This window comes from Paroedura picta, chromosome 11 (assembly GCF_049243985.1).
Source record: "Paroedura picta isolate Pp20150507F chromosome 11, Ppicta_v3.0, whole genome shotgun sequence".
NCBI lineage: Eukaryota > Metazoa > Chordata > Lepidosauria > Squamata > Gekkonidae > Paroedura > Paroedura picta.
Window position 1 is genome coordinate 46,265,106 of NC_135379.1, and position 20,860 is coordinate 46,285,965.

The 20,860-nt window shown below is 44.1% G+C and overlaps 1 protein-coding gene across 1 annotated transcript in view; it reads right to left on the bottom strand.

Annotated features, from left to right (window-relative positions):
* ITGA9 (integrin subunit alpha 9) overlaps window positions 1–20,860 on the bottom strand; it is a 237,380-nt gene that overhangs the window by 152,968 nt on the left and 63,552 nt on the right. Inside the window, exons 14-15 of the mRNA XM_077302684.1 lie at window positions 15,508–15,662; window positions 9,102–9,262 (exon numbers count right to left, since the gene is read on the bottom strand). Coding sequence (XP_077158799.1) covers window positions 9,102–9,262; window positions 15,508–15,662 — 316 coding nt within the window. The remainder of the gene's footprint in view (window positions 1–9,101; window positions 9,263–15,507; window positions 15,663–20,860) is intronic.

Sequence of the window (20,860 nt, forward strand, 5' to 3'; positions counted from 1 at the left end):
TTCTTCTTACACATGCACAGTAATCCTAAGTGTGTTTACTCAGAACTAAGGTGACCAGGTTTTAACATTAGTAAAGTGGGACACCATCGACTGGGGGGGGGTCTTGATTAAAATTTGGTCTATATGGAGCAACAAATATTTTCATAGAATGCATAGAACGCAAAAATAGTATTGTAATATATATATATATATATATTTAATTTCAACGTAAGTACAATTTGCCAGGTGCCCCCAGATGTCCCTCCAAAAGTGGGACAATCTGGCCACCTTAAACTAAGTTCTTTTATGCTCCAGAGCAGGGGTAGTCAACCTGTGGCCCTCCAGATGTCCATGGACTACAATTCCCATGAGCCCCTGCCAGTGTTTGCTGGGAATTGTAGCCCATGGACATCTGGAGGGCCACAGGTTGACTACCCCTGCTCCAGAGGCTTACTCATTAAGTAAGCATGTTTAGGCTTGCCATCCTAACCATTTAGGGGCCAGATGACACTTGAACAGACAACTTCCACACAATGTTCCTTCTCATTTTTTCCCCCAGCTGAGCGGAGCAGTTCACCTCCTGAGCAGGATATAACTGCTGCAATCTTAAAATGGGCTGTGCAAGACCCTGTAGGGCTCCCGACTGCTGCTGAGCAGGGCTTCCTGTATTAATGAGCAGCCCCCTATGTGCACAGCTTAAGAGGGCAAACTGCTTCCAGGCTTGTGGCTGCTTAAAGTTGCCAACCTCAAGGTGTGGTCTGGAGATTCCCTTGAATTACAAATGATCTCCAGACTACATAAATCCGTTTCCCTGAAGGAAACGGCTGATTTGAAGGGTGGCATTGTGCTTCACTGAGGTCTCTCCCTTCCCCAAATCACACCCTCCCAAGGATCCACCCCTGAAACTTTGAATTATCCCAACAACCCTGCAGCTGATCCTCTGATCCTGGTTTACTACCTTTGCAGAAGACAAAACCACAGCTGATATCAAAATGAGACAGAATTAAAGAATTATAAAAGCATTAAAAGGAAAACTGCATTTTTTGCAATTAAAATAAGAACCATCCCAGTCATTAATTTTTCAGCATCAGATTCTGCCTATGAAAGTGACAACTGCCTCTTCTCTAATGCTTATCAGCTACAGAATGTTCTCAGTCTACGGCTGTAGCTAAAATGCTTCCGGAAAGAAACAACTACGGCTATTTTCTTGCGCTATCCAGTAGACCAAGACTGCCTGGTCTTAAAACCAGATGAGCTTAGCCGTCCAAAAGGCCTTCCTACTGCATGAGAAGCCGCAGCTTTCTTATCTCTTAAGTTCCAACAAACATAGTGATTTGCCAGTGACTGATAAAAGCAACAATTCAAAAGATAGGGCGAAGGACACCCTTATCCCAAGAAACACGAGTGACCACAGATGACGTTAATGCCTCAAAATAAATATCCATTCCACCATTTTAAATAGCAGTGTCTTGCAAAAAGTCAGATATTCGCGAGTTCTTCCAGAACAACAATTTTTTTAACCCATCTACATTTTTTGCATAATTTCTTTCCCGAAGACATTTCCAATCCAAGTCTCAATCGAGTTTGTAGCAGTCTTTGCCTTGAGGAAAGGGATAATAATATCACAAGAGAATGGGGATTAGAAGAACAGATGATTGCTAAAAGCTGGATTTGTCAATGCCACCAAATCCATGCACCTCTTCACACACACACAGTTACCCAATGTGCACTGCCATCCCAAGGGGCCTTGCCTTTTACCGGGCACGCAGCCTGTATCCCATCTCTGGTCAACATAGCCTGGCAGGCAAGACACACAATCCTGCACTTTTGCAACCCTTGGAGATAGAACTAAACACCTAGCATAAGTGCCTTCTTTGCCTTAGAGCTCCGAGCTATTTGCCAAAAGCCAGTGGCAGGAAGAATAAAAAACAGTAAGATAGGACTTTACGGGATCGCCAGGTTTCCTTGCTTATCTGTGGCTGATGGAGACATGCAAAAATCTATACAATGCAGAGACTAGGCAGGAGAGATTTCTAGAAACAAGCATAGTTGCTACACATTTTAAACTCCAGCCCAGTTATTGTTATTATTATTTATTAGATTTCTTACCCGCTGCTCTCAGAAGTGACTTACGGCAGGTTACAACAAGAATAAAACCCCGATACATAAAAACCATAAAGCCAAATCCCACCTACTCCAGCGATGAGAATAACAAAAGCTCCTCCTCCGCCTCCCATGGTCCCCCCCTCCATCAGTGCCTCAGGAACCCAGTCCCCAGGGATGTCGATAGTTCTTGGTTGTGGAGGAGCTCCTAAAATCTCCCGTGCCCTGACATCAATCAAAGATCTGGTGGAAGAGCTCTACAGAACCATGAAAGCTCCTAGCTCTTCCAGGAGCTCATTCCACCAGGTTGGGACCAGGACTGGAAAGGCCCTTGCCCTGGTTGAGGCCAGGTGAACCTCTCAAGGACCAGGAATCACCAACAGTTCCCAAGATCAGCTTTTGATAGGGATCATGTACACCCTTTCCTAGGAGCTATTTCCCTCAAGGAAAGACTATCGGTTGCATTTCCTTAATTCAGGATCCTCTTTGATCCTCTTTGATCCCCTTTCCTCTCTAAGTGCTCTGCTCAGAAACAGCCCAGCTCAATCATGTTGCTAGAGGCACAGAAGAGGACATGCATACAAGGGCCTTAGTCTGTTTGACCTATGGACATTACCAAAGGGTAATGCTTATTCCCCTCCCCTGAAAAGCTTCAGCTGGTGATCTGTTCTAGTGCCCAAGGTCCATGCAGTGCACATCATGTTTTATTAGGTCTTCAGATAATCCTAGTTAAGCTTGGAGAAGCATTGCTTTATACATTGCATTGAGTATCAAATGCCTGTTTGTTTGAACTGTAGCTCTCTCTGCATGACACCAGTTGCTTACGGATGCTGTGCATCATCCTGCCTGCTCCTAGAATGGGACATTCCACATATGTTCTGCCAGTGTAAATGTACAGCTGAATTCAGGTTTGCTAAGAAATATAGAAAATGCTGCAGATATGTATAACTGAATACAGGCCATAATTCTGGGACCTATGTTTGTTACATGAATTCAGAATCAGCTCAGCCCTGAATCACAATGACTAACATCCTTCATTACAAAGTTTCCCGCATCACCAGCACTTCAGTCTTGCCCCACAAGATCCGATTTCTAAGAAAGTAAACTCCCAAAGCTGCACCCTTTTAGTGAAATCTGAACAATGTAGTAGTGGATTAAAGAGCAAGGGTGTTTGGATCTACTCTGATGTAAGACATTTTGCATATATTTTATTTAACACATGTAAGCTCCTATGCCATAAAGATGCCAAAATTGTATATAACAAAACTACAGATACATATATCTATGCATGAACACACAGGAAGTGAGACCACAAGCCTCAGCCAATCAACACTGAGACAGGAAGTGAGATCACAAGGCTCAGCCAATGAACACTGAGAGAAGAAGTGACACCACAAGCCTCAGCCAATAAGCACTGAAACAAGAAGTGAGATCATAAGCCTCAGACTATCAACACTGAGACTGGAAGTGAGATCACAAGCCTCAGCCAATCAACACTGAGAAAGTAAGTGAGATCACAAGCCTCAGCCAATCCACACTGAGACAGGAAGTGAGACCACAAGCCACAGTCAATCCACACTAAAACAGGAAGTGTGATCACAAGCCTCAGCCAATCAAAACTGATCACATAAAAACAAACAAGGGAAGGTGATTGTTAGCCTTCTTTATGTACTGAAAATCAGGGTAGAAATGCCAACTCTTCTTCCTCCTGATCATGTAAGAAGGACCCCACAGTAGCATCTCTCATGGGAACTGGAGCAGTGTTGGTGCACAGCAGAATTGGGGTACAGCCAGGGAGTCTGTCCTTGTCCCAGTAGTAAAAAATGAAGTCATGCTTCAGCATCTCTCAAACAATGTCAGAAGGGAATCACGGGCTCTCTCAGACATCTAGCTTAGGCTGGCTAGTCCAAATATTTAGGTTTAAAGTTTGTTGGCAGGTTTAGTTCTTCATCTCTATAAGGCACCAAAAAGCCACAAGGAGAATCAATGGGGAGTGAATATAAAAGGCATCATGGGACTGTTTAAGACATCGTGCCAAACTTAGGAGATAAGCGTATCTGCACAATATTAAATGCTGTGTCTGATTTAATTGCAGTCAGTGGAAGTTGTTTGTTTTGAGAGTCTGGCTTTGAGCTCTGACAAGAAACGATTGATAGTGATGAGTGCTCAACTGGCTGGCCATCAACTGGAGATAAAGGTTTATCATTACTACCACGCTAGCCTTGTGAGAGCTGGAAAAGGAGAAAGACTAAGGCTACCGTGAAGGTATAACAAACATGCAATTTCCTCTGTTTTCAGTGGACTCAAAGCTGAACAGTTCCCTCCCCAAAAGACTCCTATGTACAATTGTTCACTGCTATGGATAGAATTGACTGGGGGGGGAGAACCATATAGAAGGTGAATGCTCTACTCATCTTTCTCCCTCACTTTTTACAAATGAATTGTACAAAATGGATCAAAGACAACCATCACCTGTGGAGCTACCACCTTTGGAGGAGCTGTAGCTCAGTGATGGAGCATCTGCTTGGCATGCAGAATATCCCTGGGGTGATCCTTAGCGTCCCCAGTTAAGGAAAAGGCAATGTGAAGGGGCTAAATCTGAGAGTCTAAAGAGCTGCTACCAGCCTGAGTAGACCAGGGTTTCCAAACATGGTACGGTGGTACAATATGGTATCACAAAGGCCCCTCAATGGGTCTGTGGTGTGGGCTCATTCCACCAGGTAGGGGTCAGGACCAAAAAGGCCTTTGCCCTCATCAAGGCCAGACATGCTTCCTGGGGGCCAGGTATGACCAACAGATTTATACCCACAGAACATAGAGCCCTGCAGGGGGCATAGGGCGAGAGGCAGTCCCTCGAGTATGTGGGTCCCAGACCGTGCAAGGCCTTAAAGGTTAATACCAAAAACTTGAACTGGATCCGGGCAGCAACCGGTAGCCAATGCAGCTGCCAGAAATTCTTCAGCATGAGAATAATCAAGTTCCCAGCATGTCATACAAAGGGAACAATCCCAATTTTGCCAACTGCATGACTGATTTATTCAAACGCTTCTACACCATCTGCCCAATGACCTATTTGAGGCAGCTCACAAGGTTAAAACAAAATGCAACAAAAAATCTCAAGCACAACTGCCATAAAATTACCAATATTAAAACAAGCCGAGAACACGCCAGCGGCCTAAACAACATCCATCCAGAAACCCAAAATGATATCCTTTATACAGCCCTCGGGCATAATATTAAAACCGTTTAAAAGGATGGAGCCCTTCTGTTAAAAGCTTGGGCAAAGAGAAATGTTTTGGCCTCACTGTAAAGGGCAGTAAAGCCCTTGAGAAGTCTCAAAGGGGAGGGAATTCCCAAGCAAGGGGAGGTCACCATTGAAAATGACCCTTCTGTGGTTGCTGCTTTCTAACTTCTTCTGGTGGGACCGAAAGAGCAGGAATCCAGAAGAGGGTCTTAATTGCCAGGCTGGACAACACAGGAAGAGACATTTCTTCACATGTTATAGTACTAACTCCAATAATAAATAGAGAAATCAACATGAGCAGATGTTCCCAGGAAGGAGAAAAATAAGACCAGCAATCTGGCTTGGTCTCTGTTTCCTAAAAAACAGACCTTTCTTTTCCCCTCAAAATTAGAGCTGATGTTTGGTAGACTCAAAGAGAGAAAATAAACACAGAAAGATAGAGAGAATATCCCTTTTAAAATATCAAGCAGTGGCACACCCAGATAATACAAACATTAGGGAATGGAAAGTTCATGATCACAGTTATTTGCGAAAGCCCTATTACTTTAAAGACAGGAACAGCCACCCAACGGCATGAATATGAGCAGGACCCACGGCCTGGGAGCCCCACTGCAGATGGCAAAATCCCATTAAGGAACCAGGGAAAGTATTAATTAAAATGATAGGATGTTACATTATAAAATACACATGAGGCATTTCATTTAACAAGTTCCTGTTTAGTCAGAATGTATTAGAACACGACATGGTATACATAAAGATGAAACAGGGAGTATTTTGAAACTACGGACTACATTTTAAATATTGCTCAGCCTATCTTTAACATCTGGCTGTGCCTCAGAGTTCAGCACACTCAGACTTGTGGGTTTGATGGAAGAAACTGTAGAGAAGCAATGTGAAAAGTTGGCGGGATTAAAGCACAATCTTAAACAGAATTACACTTTTCTAAACTCAAAGGTTTAAATAGGATTGTGTGCTTTCAGCATAAATTGAGCCCCCCAAAAAACAAGAAAAATACCTTACCAGTATTTTCCGGGTATTATTTAAGCCGAATACTGAGCAGGGAATCTGATCGGCCATAGGTATAGCTGAGCCCGAATGAAGATGAGTTTTTTTGGCTTTTATTCAGGTATATTCAGCTATACCAACGACCAAATGGTGGCAGGAGATGAGCTTTACTAGGGCTGGCTTCTCTTGCAGGTTGGTTGAAACAGAACAGGATCTTCCAGGGCAGTGGAAGCTGAGAGCATCCAGCCAGATGGTGAAAGATCTCCCCACTGCATGCAGACCCTGGGGTCAGCTTCTCCTGCAGTACAGCATTGGACCCCCCAAAATTGAGGTTTCCAAAAAAAATCCCAGATCCAAATACAATACTGAACCAAATTACTGATTTCCCCCCACCCATCCCCTAGGTTTCAAGGGGTGCAACTCTGTCCAGGATTGCACAATTAGCAAGTGGTGTTTTGCTTGCATCTTCTCTGCCAATGTTAGTTCAGTTACATGAGGAACTGTCCAGCATAGAGAAACATGAATGGTGCACATTAATTGAAGAAAGGCAAGGACAGGCTTTTTCTAACCGATTACAAATCTACTAATTCAAATTCCTATTGTACTTGATAACCAATTTTTAAAAAGAAAATAATAGTAAGGGCCATATTTTGTACTGAGCAAGAGCTGATGAGCTTTGCCCAGGACAGAAACAAAACTATCATTACCTGAGTATACCTTCAGAAGGTGGTCATGTCGGTCTGCTCTAGAACAGCTAAATTTTAGCCCAGTAGCACCTTAGGGACCAACAAGACTTGGGTGGTATAAGTTTTAGATATATTTTGGTATCTGATGAAGGGAGCTTTGACTCTTGAAAGTTTATACGTAAAAAATCTTCTTTGCCTCTAAGGGGTTCCTGGCCTAGCTGAATATCAGAGGACATATTCTGCTGGCAGCAAAATGAGTAATGCATATCTAGACTGTATATAGAGAAGTGTGTTTGCACACAAAAGTTTATGCCTTGAATAAAACTTGGTCTTAAAGGTGCCACTGGACTCAAATTTTGTTCTGCTGCTTCAGAGCAACACAGCGACCCACCTGAATCCAAATTCAGACACAGTTTACCTCCCTATCCTCTTTACTGGAAGTCCAATAAATGCTAAAGCAACCTTGATTCTACCTTGCCCGACCATTTCTGCACTGGGAACTTTGCTGCCCAGCTCCCATGCAGGAACACAAATCTAGGGCAGATGAGTTGCACTGGGTCAAATGCTCCCCTGTGCAGAAGCAGGAAGAGGTGTGGCAACCTGCCCCAACTCAAACTCCAGCCTGCAGCCCAGTGCAAAGCCTCCAGTGTGGAAATGGTCCACTCTCTTGAAAGTTTCCTAACATCAAATGGCCATTATCACCATCTCCCACTAGAGTAAAGGCTACCCAGGATCACTAGTCCTATCGTTCTGCGTGCTCCCTTGTACAAGCATGAATATTCCTGACGTTATCTTAGCTGTGGCAAAAAAATCCAACAACAACTAAGAAGACAGTCCTCTGTGTTTTATGAGTCAATAACAATCCCATGTGGTTTCCCAGTTATCTCAAAGTTTTAGCTAATCAACAAAGTATACTTTTGCTTTTTTCCCCCTTCTACGTAAGCAACTGCAATACCTAATAAAGCAGTAAGCCCATGGTTTATATCCTTGAAACACATAAGACTTGAAGAATTATCTAGGAATAGGTTAGATAATCATTTAATCATTTGTTTGTCAAGGATGTATTCTTAATCATGAGGTCCACAGAGCTTTCCTAACAAGGACATAAAACACCCACTCAAGCAACACAAAGGTTAACCGCAAAGAGGTTTTGCTATGACAGTTCCATGCAAGAAGTATACATCATGCGCCGTTCTGATAAAGATACAATGATAGTCCATGAAAAAACAGAAGATGTCTTTCAAGAACAATGGGGCCCTTACTTGAATTATCTAAGAAGATAAATCAAAATGGGATAATTTGGGGAGGGGGTTAATTCTAAAACGTATACAGCATAATCTATTTTATGTTTAATAACTCATATTTTATATATCTTATATATCTGCTTCACTTTTATCTACTATGAAAAATAAAAATATATTTTTTTAAAAAGATACAATTATGAACATTAATGGTCTGATTTTGGTGGGGAAGAAATAGAACACAGAACCACCCATCTTTTGACATCAACCTAGTTATCTGCAACAGGAAGAAACTTATTAGGTCACAAATATCTCCTTGGTGGTCTCTGCTCAAACCTTGAGCACAAGAACACTGATAACCAGGGGATAGATTCTGTCAGGCCTCCTCCGAGCTGAATCCTTGGCAACATTCCTTGTTGGACTAGCAACTGGAAGCCGGATTTCTGTCTAACAAAACTCCAAATGAATTACAACCAGGCTGCCAATTAGGGATACTGCCAGACAACCCATGGAACACACACGTTGTGACTTATTGGTCACCAGGAAGCTAAACATCTTTTCCCACTATTATGACTCTGGTTGCAGGGGGACCAAGACTTTGCCTTCAGAACAGAGTGTTATGACTCGTCCGCCCCACAGCTTCTTAAAAAAACATAATACTTGCGGGGAAACTCTTTCTTCCCAGCATTTTAACATCTTGTCACTTCAGACACTTCAGGGACCGAAACATAAACCCATTCCAAGCCTATCATGGACAAATGATTATATGATAATTCTTTTAAATCAACAGCTAATAAGACAAAGTCATACTAAAATAGGATTGGGAAGATGTACTGTACTCACCTTCACATACGCTAGGCAGGACTTGCACTTTTCTTGCATGTAGGACAGCTGCAACGTCTCCGTGACTTGTCCCGTCGCTTCTCCAGAAGTCACAAAGTAAACCCGGATGGGATGGAGCTTTTCCTTCTTTGCCACATCTGCTGTCAGGTTATAGTTCAAATCTGTTTTTTAAAAAAATTAAACACCATTTTCAAGTCAACCCTAGATTATTTGGGGGCCATTATGATCATTGTAGACTGCTTTCTCCTCCCATTTTCTTCCACCATCATCAGCCCTACCTCAATTGAAAAGCTGCCAAAAATATCACGCGAATTAAAAGATGCCAGTCAACATTAAAGCAAGCCCATATAAGTCAGGATCCACTTTTTACTTATTTGGTGTATTTTTAGAATATTTCTCCACCCGATGGTGGATTCTTATTATTGGTAGCCTTCCTAACAGACTCACTCAGAAAACCTTTATTGGCATACACAAACACAATCCAAGGAAACAAAACAGATTAAACAATTTTACGTTCCCGCTCTGGCAAACATGAGTTATTTATTTGGAACATGCTTCCAAGGGTACCTTGGCAAGTTTAATGGGATCCTTTTCTGAAAGTATTAATTTGATGATGAGGGATTTAGAATTGACTTTGGAATCTAAATCCCTTCCTATCCAAGCCACACAATCAGGATATGGGGGGTGCCTTACAATGACCCCATGACCCCACGCACATTCTAGTTGTGTTGCTGGACAAGAAAGGCCACCAAGCCCAGGAACCCTGTCAAGCATTTTGTAGGTCAAAATAGAAGGCTGGTCCATGGCAGCTGACTTGGCAGCTCACAAACTAGGTGGGTCTTTCCAGGAAAAGTTCTCACATCCTGTTAGGGGGGGGGGGGATATACATATATGAATCCTTTGGACTTCCACAGATGCATTGTGCTAACAGTCATTTCAACACACCTGCTCCTGATTGTCCCCAGATGGGTCTTCTCTGTCTCCGATGTGTGAAATTTGTCAGAAGAGGGTGGGCTGTTTTGTTTTATATGTTGGTTTGGGGAGCTTTGTTTTGGTTCCGAGTTTAGCAGTCTACAATTCTGGTTCATCACTCACTGCCCACATCTCTTCTCACAGATCCTCTTACTGTTTTCTTTTTTATTAACTCACAGATTGACAAAGAAAATATATAATGACAGAAGGTATCTGAGAAAGGGAGGGATGACTCTTGAAAGCTTATGCCTCAAAAATCTTGCTAGTGTCTGAGGTGCTCTAGGATTCAACTCTAACAGATGTACAGAATCACTGAAATTCATATTCCAGCTTTTTGTACAAAAACTCCAAGGTCCAAAAGATCTAGTTAGAACCATAGAATCATAGAGTTAGAAGGAACCTCCTGGGTCATCCAGTCCAACCCCCTGCAGTATGCAGGATACTCACAATCCTATCGCTCATCCACTGTCACCTGCCACCCCCTTGAGCCTTCACAGAATCAGCCTCTGCATCAGATGGCTATCCAGCCTCTGTTTAAAAATTTCCAAAGATGGAGAACCCACCACCTCCCGAGGAAGACTGCTCCACTGAGAAACCACTCTGTCAGGAACTTCTTCCAAATATTTAGATGGAATTTCTTTTGAATTAATTTCATCCCATTGGTTCTGGTCTGTTCCTCTGGGGCAAGAGAGAACAACTCTGCTCCATCTTCTATATCAAGGGGTAGTCAACCTGTGGTCCTCCAGATGTTCATGGACTACAATTTCCATGAGCCCCTGCCAGCAAACATCTGGAGGGTCACAGGTTGACTACTCCTGCTCTATATGGCACCCTTTTAAATACTTAAAGATGGCTATCAGATCCCCTCTCAGTCATCTCCTCTCCAGGCTAAACAGACCAAGCTCCCCCAACCTTTCCTCACACGTCTTGGTCTCTAAAACCCCTCACCATCTTTGTTGCCCTCCTCTGGACACGTTCCAGTTTGTCTACATAGTTGATAGAATTCATTCGCTCCCCTTTTTATAACAAATATAATCGCATTAAAAATACCACCGTTTGTATATATTTTTAGACCACTCCACCACTGTGGAGCCTTTGATTTCCAACAGCTTGCTATGCACATTTGAGACACAGTCAGGAAAGGTGTAACCGTTTCTACGTCATCCTTCCCAAAAACCTAACAAAAGCACTTCAGGATCCAGTGGTGTTTCATATCTGGTCTTCCATATTATGACTGAATTGACAGTGGGATGTTCTGTGAGCTATTGGAAGCCTCCAATCAAAATGCAATCCAATCAAATACAATCGGAGGCCACCCAGAGTTTCAATTCACAGATGCAAAAGCCCTGCTATCAAGCACCCTCCGTTCCCTTCAGTGACATTCCCCTTTCTGCATGAACAGAGAGCTTTCAGCAGTCCACAGAGAATGCCCCCTTTAAAGATAAACAGTCATGAAAACTGGATTTGCCAGTATAATATCTGGCACCTTACTGGCACTTCCACTTAAGATAAGGATGCAGATGTGAATGTGGTAAGTACCAATAACATTAAATAAAACGATTTGAGCAGCATGTTGCATACATGACCGTAACAGCTGGTTTCTGCAGGGCTTTTTATATAATTAGGCTGTATATTACATTGTTTCATCAAAATCTACTGTACCACAGCCCTTTTTGTCTGTGTTTGTTTCCCCTTGTGATATACTCAGTCCAGATTGGTTTGAGAAAACTAGAATGGGAAAGAAAAGATTTTTATTTAACCAGAGTTCCTTTTTTTATTTTGGGACTCTCCAAACAGAAAATGTAATCAAAAGGCCATGCTGGACATATCTTAGACCTTGAAGCTTCCAGATTCTTTGCCATCAATGTAGGGCCAAAATGCACAGTATGGATGACATGCATCTGGACATGCATGCCCAACCTGATTCGTTGTTGCCCATAGGACTGGTGTAACTCACCCTGAAAGGGTTGCGTTGCTCCACGCAGGGGTCAAATGCTGTTGCCGGCAGAAATGGCACAGGAGGAAAACTGAAGCCCCTTTGCCCTGCACCCTTCGGTGTTTGGAGGTGCACCGAACAACAGAGAGTTACACCAATACGACATCTGGCAAAGAGCTGGGTCGGGCACTTGTGTTGCAATTCATGTCACAGAGGTTGTGCCTTTTGGCCCTCACCAATTGGATCTGTAGGCACACACATGAGAACTTGTACTATTAGCCCTAAATCACAAGCAATCAAATTAAGAAATGATGAATCTTCCTCTCAGTGATGAACTGGGGGTAAGTGCGGTTATTTCCACTCTGAAACGATCTTTCACACTTCCCCCTGTCCAGTTATTTCCTTTTTGCTGCCACCAGTCAGGCCCTTTTTTTTAACCAGGAGGAGTTTTAGCAACTCCTGGGAAATCGAAAGCTTTTATATTGTGAACCTTTAGCCTAGTAACCTAGTAACCTAGTAAGGTGATTATGGGATGGCGTGTAGCAGTTAACTGACACCTGGAGACAAAAACTATTCTAATTTATTCCATAGGAAAACAAAACAAAAAAATGAAGATATTTCCTAAACACAAAACAACCAGAATAGAATAAAGTTGGGTAATTTTGTACATAAACGGTCAGAATAAGAATTGTCACAACTATCTCAGAGAAAGAAAAATAGCAAACCTGTTCTACCTTGCACCTGGCTAAAAAGAAACCCCCCAAAAACACCTTTCTTCCCCTCTCTTCCTCAATCCAGGGAGGGGGGGGAAGTATTTGGACTAGTCATTGGCATAAAATTATGCATGTAACAAGAAGTCGTGAGTGCAGCTATATGAATCTATATCACAAGGAAAGGGTATAATGAAAGTCAACCTCCTCCAAAGGATAGCGTGGCTGAAACATGAAGGTGAAAAACTGAGGGACCACAGCCCAGGAACCTGTTTTCAACCCACCCATAATGCATGGTGATTTAATAAAGGCTCAGCAAACCATCTCTTATTGCTGTCGGGCTGGACTGGGAAAGAACAGCGCAGACACTGAGATTTGGCAAGCTACAAGACACAGCTGCTCGGCCATATTCAGTTTCGCGGGCGACAAATGACACAGTCCTGCTTGGAAGCCGCCTGACAGAGGTCACTTGGTAGGCGGTCGTTGTCACCATGTGTCAAAGTGTTCACGTGAAGCAGGGGTAGTCAACCTGTGGTCCTCCAGATGTCCATGGACTACAATTCCCATGAGCCCCTGCCAGCACTTGCTGGCAGGGGCTCATGGGAATTGTAGTCCACGGACATCTGGAGGACCACAGGTTGACTACCCCTGATGTGACGTACAGAGAGGACCATTTGCTCCACACCACGACATCTTTCCAGTCCACAAACAGGATGAAAAAACAAACAAACCTGTCCGATCTCCATGGGGAACAACATCTGTGACCATTATCATCTTATATAACAATTTAACAGACCCTCCAAATGTTAGCTGCATTGTGTATGCCAGCCCTTGGAAATAGAGTTGGGCGCTTCGGCACCCGTAGTGGCCGTTCGCTCCCGACGCAGGGCGCCAAAGTGCCCAACCCTACTTGGAAATGCCCAAGAACAGTCTGTGAACCACAACACCCATCTAGCTGTGACTACCCCTTCTCTGAGCAGTCGACGACATTTAGAACCAAAGCATCTTGAGACAGCGCATTGCACATCTTTCTCCACTTTGCCTTTTTGGCAGCCGAAATCAATGATGTCAATGAATGGAAAATTGAAATATCAGGAATAAGGTTTGTTTGTTTTTTAGAAAACCTTGCAAATGTCACTATATCATAGTTACCAGCTAACTCAGATCAGCCCTCTGAGAGAAACCAGTCTCCCCTCATAATCTCACCCAGCAATAAACAGTCATCTCAAACGGTACTTTAAGCTGCTGAGCTGTGCAAATAAGCAATCTCCTTACACAGCTAGAGTAACTGCAGAGCAGAAAACAAATGCAGACACACCCACACACAGCGCACTGCTGGGACCCGTGCGCTGGTCACAAGCCATGGGCCACACACATTTTTAAAAAATCAATATCTGCACAAGCCAGCCTCTTGGTGCGTTTTATGAACTGAAAATGAAGTGCATGAATTATGTGCAAATATTCATGGAAATTCACTGCCCACACCAGGGAAAGCAAACATTGTAAATATAGATTCAAATGGGTAGCCGTGTTGGTCTGAGGCAGCACAATAAAATCACAGTCAGGTGGCACCTTTAAGACCAACAAAGATTTATTCAAGGCGTGAGCTTTCGAGTGCAAGCACTCTTCCCCAGACTATGAACTGATCATCATGACAGTGGGAATATAAAGCAAAAATTAATTCTATTAAATTGGTAAACTGTGTCATACATCCAAATACAGCCATATGATAATTCTTTGCCAAAAGAGTCAATCAGTCCCCTAGAATTCAGTTGTAGTTCACAAAAGGAGCCATGGATCACTATGTTTTTGTTGGTCTTAAAGGTGCCACTGGACTCGGTATTGGCTCACATGCTGGTTGAAAACTTTTGCGAGACACAAAAAGAAATATATCCAGAAAGCTCTGTTGCACATTTCCAAGAAAAAAAGCACACAAAAAGTCAACACGGGGCTCAATAACAAATTTAAAACACTGGTCTATCACTAGCTATTAGGTACAAGAGCAAAGACAGAGATTATTCCATACAATCACCTTCCCTTCCTCTCCCCATAACAGACAGGTAGGTGGGGCTGAGAGAGCTCTGAGAACTGTGACTGGCCCAAGGTCACCCAGATGGCTGTATGTGGAGGAATGAGGGATCAAGCCCAGTTCTCCAGATTAGAAGCTGCCACCCTTCACCCCTACACCACGCTAGCACCCTAAATTTATTGTGTAGGGAAAAGCATGAATGCAGTCCCCTACTACCATATGTAATGCAGTTGAGTTTGGGGAAATTGCATGGATCAGCATGTTCGGAATGCAAAGGATGCGCCTCACCCTGGGAAACAGACCCTCACGATCCTGGTGTCTCCCAAGTAGGTGGTAACTTGAAGTGGGAAGAGAGGAAAAAGAGTACAGGGGAAATGTACTGATACTTAACTTTACCAGCCATATTGGTAAAGCTAATACCAAAAGCTTTATGAAGCAGTATGATTTCCGATAGGCTGGCTAAGAATCACCTCACCTTTCAGCCAGGAGGAACAGATTTCTTTCTACCTTTCTCTTTGCTGTGCATTTTTTTAAGTCAGCACATTACTGGTTGCTTTTATTTGCTTCAGTGTTCCATAGTGGTTAGTGAGCTGGACTAGGATCTGGAAGACCCAGGGTCAAATGTCCACTTGCTCATAGAAGCCTGCAGAGGGCCCTTGGGACAATCACACCACTAACCTAATTCACGGGGTACAAACAAAATAAATACATACAGTCTGGAATGACAAAATAGTATGGGACATCAGGCTCCTAGCTTACCTACACTCCCGGGAACGTGCTTGCCATTGAAGCGAAAGCAAGCAGTGACGTTGAGGCAGTTCACTTCTTGCAGGCCATCGTGGCACTGAGGTGCGGTGATGTCAATGGATGCTGGCAGGAAAATAGACACGTCCAGTGTAACGACGGGCCTGGATCTTGAAGAAAAAAGGAGGGGAGGAGCATGAATTCTCATGATAGCTAATGCAGTGCATGCAAGGAACTAGGATTCCTGCAGTTAAAACGTCCCCGTAAACAGAAAATCAGTGCAGCAAACAAAGAGGGGGATGGGGGTGGAAACGTGCTCCTTGCCAAGCTAGGTTTCTTTTTTTTCATAAAGGGTTCTTATTTTTAAGATGAGAGGACAGAGCATCAATGTCTTCTGGCCTAGAGATGTCCACCTGGACTCAACCAGATCCAGGAGCTTTTTGGCCCTGGCTCCTGCCTGGTGAAATGAGTTGCCAGCTGAGATATGGGCCCCAATAAGGCTGTCAAAGTTATGCAGGGTCCATAAAATGGCACTCTTCAGACAGTCTATAGGTGAGGCTATGGTGGCCATGATCGGTCAAGGCCTCTCCCTTTCCTCCTTTCCCCTTTCCCTCCTTTATTCTTCCAGCTGTATTCTCCCCATCCCCAACTAGATGACCTCCATATACAAAGACAATCTCTGGTGGTGGATGGAGGTAACTCTGTACTTTCTCCATTAAAAGGCAGAACCTGCCTCAAGATACGATGGCATCAGCTGAACTCACGAGAACAACTTGTCTTCTGATTTGGAGCTGTCCGTGGTCTCAATCCTGACCCAAACTCTACCTTTGCGCTCCATCTTTGTAGCCACTGCTGTTGAAAACCTGCCCACCACCCGGTGCCTCCTGCTTTTCTTCCCCAACTCAGAAAAAGCCATCCAGCACCCACCATGCCCAGATAGCCACTAGACATTTCCCACAGCACAAGTCTTCTTCCTGGTCTGGCACCAAGCACTGAAATAACATGGCTGCAGAACAATCACTGTGAATAAACAGCAAAGGGAACAAATACTTCCACATGAAGTCCATGTGGATTTGCCACTGTAGCCCTTTCACGTGATGACCCTCAGACATCTGGACTGAAAATCTGGACTGAAAATCACTGTGCTGGAGGCAGCCCAAGGTGATACCACAGCTTGGCCTGTGCTGATTAATCTGCTACTATTCCTTTACACAGAATGCCATTATGAAGAAGAAGAAGAAGAGTTGGTTCTTATATGCTGCTTTTCCCTACCCGAAGGAGGCTCAAAGCAGCTTACAGTCGCCTTCCCATTCGTCTCCTCCCACAACAGACACCCTGTGGGGTGGGTGAGGCTGAGAGAGCACTGATCGGTCAGAACAGTTTTATCAGTGCTGTGGCGAGCCCAAGGTCATCCAGCTGGCTGCATGTGGAGGAGCACAGAATCGAACCTGGCATGCCAGATTAGAAGTCAGCACTCCTAACCACTACACCAAGCTGGCTCTCAAACTGGCTCTTATGTCAGGTCTTGTGCAGAATCCCCCAGCCCAGGTCCTGTCAGCTGAAATGAAGAGTATCTGCCTGGTAAAGTATGCTGGAGAAAACTAAGTGCATGAAGGTCTTGGGGGTCCCTAGCCTGTTTTATCCTGGATCTTCCTTGCCATGAAGGCACAAAGGGAGCCACCCATCACCCCTTATACTTTATGGTACTGAAAAGCCTTCCAAAAGATGACAACGCTCTGGCCAAGAAGACAGCACAGCAGAGGCTCTGCATGGATGGTGCTCAGGAAGGAGAAAAGATCAGCCTACTCCTTTACCTGACAAGTCCTAAGGGCTGTCTCATTCTCTCTCATGGTTCCTTCCTTTTGCCCCCTCCTCCCAGGCTTCCACTGGGCCCCATAGGCAGCCCCTTCACAGAGCTGCAAGGGCACTTTGATTGCATGATGTAATGCAGAAGCAAATTAGGGATTGGCAGAAAGATTTTGCCTATTTAAGACCTGGCTGTGGCCCTGTCTACCTCGTTCCAGAGGGAGGACCCCTCCTTTTGCAGAATGCTCTCCCATCCATGGGCAGCACAAACCTGTACACACACAAAAAGAACCCCTCAATTGATTTCCCATCAAGTTCCAAGATGCAATGGCATTCTGCAGCAATTGTAGTCAACGAGATCACGGGGACCACTTCCTAGTGGCATGAACTTAAGGTAGACAGTATTCCTTTGAGCCAGCAATATTCAATCAAGATTGCCTGCCTCCTTCCCTCTTGTGTATTATGAATAGAAGCCTTTATATTTACGCAGCTTTCTGCCCTGGCTTGTCATTGAGGCTATTTCAAGTTGAAGAAGAGTTCAGCCATGTCAAAGTTATTTAGCCTCTCTGGCAAGGCTTCTCTCTACCACATGACTGAGTGATTCAAGAACACTTGGGGGCTAGTTATGAATTTAAAAGCCTGTTTGAGATCACCAATTTATCTCGATATACAATGTGTGCCCCAAAAGATTCTGCGTCAGCCGCAAAATCAGGGACGAGTGATGGAAGCGAGGACTCAAGTGAGCATAATATTGACTTTTACCTACCACAAAATTCAAACTGGTGTGTTCATATTATGAAATCTAACCACTTGCGTAAGAGGGTGGAGTATAGTTCCAATAAAATTAATTTGCCTTCTATCAAGAGTGCAGATTCTGTGATTGATACCTGTATGGTATAGTCGTTAGAGCAAGGATTCCCAACCAGGGCTTCCTGGAGCTCTCTGAATACTTCCCACTGGCTCCTTGTCCTTTCCCCTATATTCTTGGACCCATAGCAAGGGGGGGTGGCTATCATGGTCCGTGAGGCTTTCTACTACAGGGCTCTTCCCACACCGGAGATCAGTGGAGTGGCGTGTGTGGGCATTAGTTTGGACTCGGTCAAGAGCTTGGGCGTCTGGTTGGTATACCATTCACCCAATGTGCCACCAGACACCCTGTTGAGCCTGCTGGAGGTAGCGGTCACCTGGGCATTGCAGTTCCCCAGGCTTTTATTCCTTGGGGACTTCAATGAGCTTAGAATGGCATAATTCTGCTTAGGCTAGCACCAGGAATTCTCTTGGGATGGCCACTATCAGCCTAATCTACATCACAGATATGTTATGAGGATACAATGGAAGAACCATGTATGATTGTTCTGAGCCCCGTGGAGGCAGGGATACAATAAAAGTGTGACAAATAGTGAGGTTTACCAGGTACCATCAATTTTAGCCCCCTCCCCTTAAAATGTTCATCAGTTACTCCCTAGTCTCCCTCCAAGATGATGGACAAATTATTCATATAGAATGCAATCTGGTATGGAAAAAGTACAGAGGCATTTCTGATGCAACAGTAACAGGACACAAGATCTTCAGCATCATTTTCTGTAATGATTGGATTGGAAATCAGCTGCTTCTAAAGAAGCACATGGCACCTTGTTTTGGGGATGTATTTACATTAATGTTCCATGTAAATTTATGCAGTGTTCCATGTAAACTGCCCAGAGCCATAAAGAATGGGCAGTATAAAAATCCAAATAAATAAATAGCCCAACTTTTAGAGCCACTGAACCTAGTCTTAAAAATTCAGAAGAGGTCCCAGAAGAGAGTCAACTCTGCTGGAGTTTCTTTTTTGAAAGTGGAACCTTACTCCTGTAAATAAAAGACTCAAAATATATACAGAAGCTGCCTGGAAATGCAGTGGATACTGAGAGGTCATGGTGAGCCATTGCCAAGTTTATTTGGGCAACTGCAACAAGATCAGGAGAGAACTTAGGAAGTTTGTGCCCTCTTCAGACCTACTCCTGCCAAACTGCGTTAAAATGAGATCCTTAAGTCTGCATTTTTATGATCTTCATTTCAGACGGCTGCCACACTGCTCAGCAGTAGAACAGGTGGATTGGACTCCAGCAGCAACTTGGAGACCGACAAGGCAGCTTTGACTCTCAAAAGTTCATGTTTTCATCCCCTCTCCCCAACTTTGTTCTCATTATGCTTGTAAGAGACAGAATCCAGAAAGGTGATAAGGAACACTTTACCAAACCAAGTTCCATCTTGCACGCTATCACTTCTACTGTATCGAATAGTAAAGTGAGAAGCCTATTCTAGCCAGAAATCCCATTTTATTCAATGGTGGCCCCATTTCTTTGCTTCATTTACACCCTGTCTTCCAGAATGTAGTCCTGCATTCTACTAAATCACACTGGATCTGTTCGGAATCTGTTGGAACCTTCTTGGAATCTCATGGGGTAAGCCCAGATATTGTGAGTACAGGATAAAAGCTTTCTTACTCCAATCCCATTTGGACTGTTCATTTGATACCATGAAGTGCTGGTGCACAACAGCAGGGGATACCATGAAGAAATATGTGCCCCCCAGGCATTAGGAGGCATTCCTGAAAGTGCACCAGACACAATTCCCCCTGGTTTAGACAATTCCCACTAGTAACAAAGAACAAGGTAGCATTGGAGTAGTCCAATCTCATCAGATCTCAGAAGCTAAGCAGGGTTGGTACTTGGAAGGGAGACCACCAAAGAAGACTGCAGAGGAAGCCAATGGCCACCCACCTTTGTTTCTCACTTGCCTTCAAAGCCCCTTGCTGGGGTCAACATATGATGGCCACAACTAGACTATACTTTATGAACACAACGCTAAAGGCAGCATTCTTGTCACGTATTGTGAGCAACGTGGAAGATACGACAGCACCACACTGTGCATTTCTATGTCCCTGCCACCACAGCCACCACAGCCAATGAGGCAAGGATGTATCAGGCAGGGGTTGACTGGGAAGCAAAGCGGTCCAGGAAACAGGCCACATGCCTCCATGCATTGGTCATACACCAATGCAGGGATGAGTGGTTGGTGGTGAAGACTGTGGTTCTCAGTTGGGGTGGCCCACAGCAAGGTCAGGGTCATCTGGTGCAGAGCCACCATAAGCAAGGTGGCTACAGTGGAAGTGGGACAGCCCCCAGACCATTAGCCTACGAAGAGCTTTCCTGTTGGCCTTAATGACTAATCTGCCCTTCGAAGGCAGAGAAAACACACAATCCAGTGATGCCTTGTCTTGACAGATGGAAGAAAGAGACCTTGGCTGCATGGGATCACCGGATGCTGTCATAGCACAATGCCAACCATTTGTAAGCGGATTGTTTCCATGTAGACAAGACAATCCAATATAAAGGACTTTTGAGCTTAGCGATTCTGCATCCTTGAAAATAGTGGTAGTCCCGTATCTCTTGTAAAATCTGGTTGGGTCCTGTCTCAGTTGGGATGAGGATGCTGGTTGAAGAAGTCATGTGACCTCCCTTTTGCCTTGGGAAGAAATTGGCCCAGAACGAGATTAGACTAGCGCCCATTCTGCACATAT